Source organism: Apus apus, chromosome 2 (genome assembly GCF_020740795.1).
Source record: "Apus apus isolate bApuApu2 chromosome 2, bApuApu2.pri.cur, whole genome shotgun sequence".
Lineage (NCBI taxonomy): Eukaryota > Metazoa > Chordata > Aves > Apodiformes > Apodidae > Apus > Apus apus.
Genome location: NC_067283.1, coordinates 153,258,075 through 153,263,551, shown reverse-complemented (window position 1 = coordinate 153,263,551; position 5,477 = coordinate 153,258,075). Strand labels below are relative to the sequence as shown.

At 47.1% G+C, this 5,477-nt stretch overlaps 1 protein-coding gene across 1 annotated transcript; it reads left to right on the top strand.

Annotated features, from left to right (window-relative positions):
- The first annotated feature begins 3,754 nt into the window (after window positions 1-3,754).
- GPR20 (G protein-coupled receptor 20) lies at window positions 3,755-4,831 on the top strand. The gene has a single exon (XM_051612480.1). The coding sequence runs from the start codon at window positions 3,770-3,772 to the stop codon at window positions 4,829-4,831; it is 1,062 nt and encodes a 353-aa protein (XP_051468440.1). The 5' UTR covers window positions 3,755-3,769.
- The last annotated feature ends 646 nt before the right edge of the window (window positions 4,832-5,477 follow it).

Here is a 5,477-nt window from a genome sequence, read left to right as displayed (position 1 = left end):
CCCTTCATACCTCAGGAGCACTGTGAGGATGAGGAACATCTGAAAGCATTTTGAGTTACTGATTTCACTGAAGCAGGAAAGGAAAAATGTAAGATGAATATCAGGTGATCGTGATAAAGGACTTGAGCTTGAAGAGAAATCTCCCAGCAGAGGCAAGCTGCTAACAAGATGAAAAATCAGAGCAAACAGCCCTGGAATTGCAATAAGACAAATGCGTGTGCAACTCAATGCACTCTAGGGCGTGGTACATGATGGGATGGGTGATTTTGTCTTCTCCACTTGCTCAACTATCTGTGTGCACACAGATGTACAAGCTCATGATGCACTTGAAGAGCAACAACATCCTTCTTTAGGACATGGAGCTCCTGGAGCAGGCCCAGAGAAGGCCACAATGATAATCAGAGGGCTGGAGCAGCTCTGCTCTGGAGACAGGCTGAGAGAGTTGGGGGTGTTCAGCCTGGAGAAGAGAAGGCTCCAGGGAGACCTCATAATGGTCTTGCAGCATCTGAAGGGGCTCCAGAAAAGATGGGGAGGGGCTTTTGACAAGGGCTTGTAGTGAGAGGACAAGGGGGAATGGATTAAAATGGGAAAAGGGGAGATTCAGGTTAGATGTTAGGAGGAAATTCTTCACTGTGAGGGTGGTGAGACACTGGCACAGGTTGCCCAGAGAAGTTATGAAAACCCCATCCCTGGAAGTGTTGAAGGGCAGGTTGGATGGGGCTTGGAGCAGCCTGGGCTGGTGGGAGGTGTCCCTGCCCATGCAGGGGGAGTGGAACTATAAGATCTTTAGTGTCCTTTCCAACCCAAATCATTCTACAATTTCCTGGTGCAGTGGCTTCCACAGTGCTGCTCTTGACAGCATCTGCAAAGAGAAATCTGGGAGCAGATCCAGGCATCTGCTCATTTCAGTTTACTTTTGTAATTAAAAAGCGAAACAAACAAACAGAGAAGATCAGATGGTGAAAATATCAGAAAGTCATTAGAGAATGGGCCAGCATTCTTCCTCCTCCCCATGCATCTCTCTCAGGTGCCAGATTTTGCAACTCCACCACCTTCAGCCAGTCTTGGGCCCAGTTTTTCCTGTTGTTCTCTGACAGTGTGCTTGGCGTGAGATGCAAGGAGACAAGGCTCTCCCTCAGGAGTCTGCAGGCTCAGTCAGACCCAGACAAAATAATGTGAACATGTGCTCTACTTTGGCTGCCACCAGAGTTCAGAGCAGGGTGAGGTAATCTGGTCATTCCCAAAACAAAAGATGTTCCAGTGTCTGGTTGCTGCTGGAGATGGCCTAAGCGTAGAAGTGGAGAGGAGAAAGGATTTCTCCTCTTTGACCCAGCAGTTCCTTGGGACATTAGAGGTGTAATCCTTTGGGATTTCAGTCCTACAGCATGATCTGGCACTGGGTTTGATCTAAGGAGGGTTTTAAGGGTTGCGCACCAGCCATTTGACTGGACAATTCAACTGCTTGGGCTACTTAAACAGAACAAATTGTCATTTGAATATAAATATCCTTCCAGGTTCAAGGATGTTAAACCAACTTTTTCTTTCACACCACTGCCACAGACTAGATGAGAGGCAAGAAGAGGCAATAAGCTCCAAGAATTTCCAGAAGGAACTTCACACCTGGTCTTCTAAATTCTTAGTCCTAATCTCTTCTTTTGCCCAACAAACGTCCTGTTTTGCACACACCTGACTTGAAGGAACCATGCAGAATAACCACAACTAGGCTGTAGCATCTCTTGAGGACTCTTGATCTTCAGTGTTGACCATTTACCAAGCATTCTTAATTCCCAGCCCTCTCCAAAGTGAGAAGAAGCAGGAAAGCAACCCCACTTTGGTCACTCAGTCCCCCACAGAAGCCTGCCAGGCCCTAGTGTATGGTTCTATTCACCAGTACAGGCTGGGAACTGTTCTACTGAATAGGACATGGGTGTTATGGTGGATCTTTGGCTGAAGAAGAACCAGCAAGCAGTGCACATTCACAGAAGACAAGGCACAGTGGTGAGGTGTCCACCACACTGCTCAGGAGCTTTTTGTGTCTGAGTAGGGAAAGGATTTGGCATTTGTCGGGCAGGCTCAGAGCTCCTATGATGCCCTCTGAACCCTGTTAGGACTGTCCCTGCAAGACTTTTGCTTTTGGCCATCAGGAACTCTCCTGAGGATCCATTTTTCACTGGAAGCCTCCTGACCTAGGTTGCTTCCTCCTGCACTTTGTACCAACACCTTGAAGCGTCTCACAGGCAACCTCTGGTCCATACTCCTCCTACCCAAAAGCAGCAAAAAGGATTAGTGCAGGCAGAAATCCAGCTGCCAGAAGATGGGTCATGCCTGGGGGATATCTGGATCTCCAGACTCTTGTAGCAATTCAAGCCTTCCTCACTGAGCCAGCAGCCCAGGCACCCTGGCAGTTCCTGGGAGCCCTGGAAGATGTCTTCACAGCTCCTTGTCTCCTGGTCCTTCCGCACTTGGCTCTTTGGTAGCAGGGATTTCAAATCCTCATAACTCAAGGCTTTCAGCATCATTCTCTGCTGATTCAAGCTGGGTTTTTTAACCTCAAAGTCCTGCTCAGCCACTTTGAAATATTCCAGACATTTTTCAACCATTTATTTTTATTGAAGCCAGCCAAGTCTCTGTATATATTGGGCTCTTTCTTTTTTTTTTTAATCTTTTTAATATACAAATCAGTTTTAAATAGTGTGTAAGTCAGGAATGATTTGCAAACTAAACTGTCAGACCATGGCAGAAGTAGCAGCTGATGCCCTTGGTTTGAAATATCCCAGCTGCTGATGCCCTCAGTGCAGATCTCTACAAGGTGCCACACAACCTGCTTGTGCTTTCCTGGAAAATTCAGCCAGCCTTAGATTTTAGGAAAGTCTTACAGATCCTGAAAATGCTGCTTCATGTAGCTCTCTAGTGGAATCACCTGGCCAAGGGAAGGGATGTGATATTTTAGGAGTCAGATGCTGGGACCATGGTTGTGCCAATAGGTTGGGAAAATGTCTCCTGGCTGCGAGAACTACCTGCTCCTATGGCAGGGCAGGAAGAGACTCCAGTTAGGAAGAACCTTCTCCAATGGAGGAAGGACTCCAATAAGCACCATGGAAACAAGACTTGGTAGAAGCCCTTTGTTGTCCTGACCCTATTACTGCAAAATGGCCTGTGTCCTCCATGAGCATCAATGCACCCTGCTTGGGCTCAGCAACCCTATTTCTCTGGGTCATTTGGTGGCTCAAACATGACCATGTGTAGCCCCCTCCCAACTTTCCCTTCTCTTTTGCTCCTTTTGCCATAGTTCACTTCCCTGTTTTTCCTCAGGCCTTATCACAGAATCACAGGATGGTTTGGGTTGGAAGGGACCTTAAAATCATTTAGTTCCACCCCCTGCATGGGCAGGGACACCTGCCACTAGACCAGGCTGCTCCAAGCCCCATCCAACCTGCCTTTCAACACTTCCAGGGATGGGGCTTCCACAATGTCCCTGGGCAACCAAGTTTGTACTGGGTAGAGGAAGAGAAGCTTGAAGTGGGGATTGTGTGTCTTCTCTAAACCACTGGAAGACTAATTATAAACCCAAGAATTTTCATAGTGATTATTGGTAATCCCATATTGACAGATAACACAGAGAGCACAGCCAGAGGTATAACTACTGAAGGTGTACAAATGTGTTGGTTAAATTGTTCTTAGGTGGCAATATTTTGAGCCCTAAAGAGTGCTGACATAACCACCAAGATACCTGTTTCTTTTCTTCCAGATTGCTGGGAAATCAGCAACCATGCCGACCTCCTCCACCCAACTGCCAGCCCTTGACTCTACCAACTCCACCCAGCCACCCAACTCCAGCATCTACTTGTTCTCCAAGTTCATCCACCCCGACACCGAACTGTACACAGAATTTTACAGCCTGTGGATTGCCCTGATGGTAGTCAATGCCATCATCTTCCTGGTGGGCGTTGTGCTGAACAGCTTGGCGCTGTACGTCTTCTGCTTCCGGACCAAGACTAAAACCACCTCTGTCATTTACACCATCAACTTGATCGTTACTGATCTCTTGGTGGGTTTTTCCTTGCCTGTCCGGATCATCATGTTCTATAGTGCAGGGGACTGCTTGAATTGTTCCCTGGTTCATATCTTTGGTTACTTTGTCAACATGTACTGCAGCATCCTCTTCCTCACGTGCATCTGCGTCGACCGCTACCTGGCGATCGTCCAGGTGGAGGCCTCACGTAGGTGGAGGAACCCCACCTGTGCCAAGGGGATCTGCATCTTCATTTGGGTCTTTGCCAGCGTGGTGACTTTCTCCATCCTGACCATGGCAATACAGTTTGCTGCATGCTGCCTCTCCAAGATTCTGGTCCTGATGGTCTGCGAGTACTTCTTCCCCCTCATCATCATCATCTTCTTCACCACCAGGATCATGTGTGCTCTCTCCAAGCCCAGCCTCATGCACCAGAGTCGGGAGAGGAGGATGAGGGCTGTGCAACTCCTTATCACTGTCCTCATCATCTTCATGATCTGCTTCACCCCTTTTCACGTGAGGCAGGTAGCAATCTCCATCAACCCAGACATGCCTCATCACGTCAGCCTCCTCGTCTACCACGTGACAGTGACTCTGAGCAGCCTCAACAGCTGCATGGACCCCATTGTCTACTGCTTTGTCACCAATAACTTTCAGTCAACCATGAAAAACATCTTCAGGAAAACCGAGCCAGAGCAAACCAGTGTGGACATCCTGGGTGTGAATAAGAACTCCAAGGGCTCCAACGCAATCATCGCCTTCTCAAACACAATAGGAAGCCCCATGAACTTGCCATCACCCAGCAGTGTCCAAATATAAACCCCATCTGATGGGACACACTGCAGGAAGCCCGTGTCATGATGCTGGAATATTGCAAGGATGCCTGGTACTATTGTCTTTGACCTCTCTGGGTTTCAGCCTGAGATTCAGTAGGACAGTGGAGGAATTTATTCCTCAAGAACATTGTGCCCTGTTTGGAAAATGGAACTTGCAATGCTCTTAATACCAACAAAAAAAGAGAGTCTATAAATTACTGTTCCCAACAGGAAAGTTTTCTTTGTATTTTAATACAGACGTTTTGCTAGCAACAAGTTCTTTACTGTGGTTTTCTTTTTGTGTTTGACATCATAATGTGACACTTCCAGGATTACTTAGAAAGCAGGAAATCTCTGTTTTCCAGGAAAGATTCTGGGCTTTGGGCACATGCTTAGGAGTAAAAGATGAGAGGGAGTTTTTCCAGAGCTATCCACTACAAAGATTTTAGATGCCCACGGAGTGGGAAATAAAGTATTCCAACTCACCTGTCACTAGTAACTACTCATTTCTTTCTAAAAAGGTCTGAACCATCTCAGGGAGTAGAAGATGAAGTCAAGCAGCAAAGTCTCCTCTCACTATTTCAATTATAATTAAAAACTACATGTGGGTGTGTGTGTTTTCACACATAATGCATGGGCTTGGGGAGAGG

What these genes read in the sequence shown, in the direction of transcription:
- GPR20 (XM_051612480.1), top strand. Translation starts at nt 3,770, where the DNA reads ATGCCGACCTCCTCCACCCAACTGCCAGCCCTTGACTCTACCAACTCC.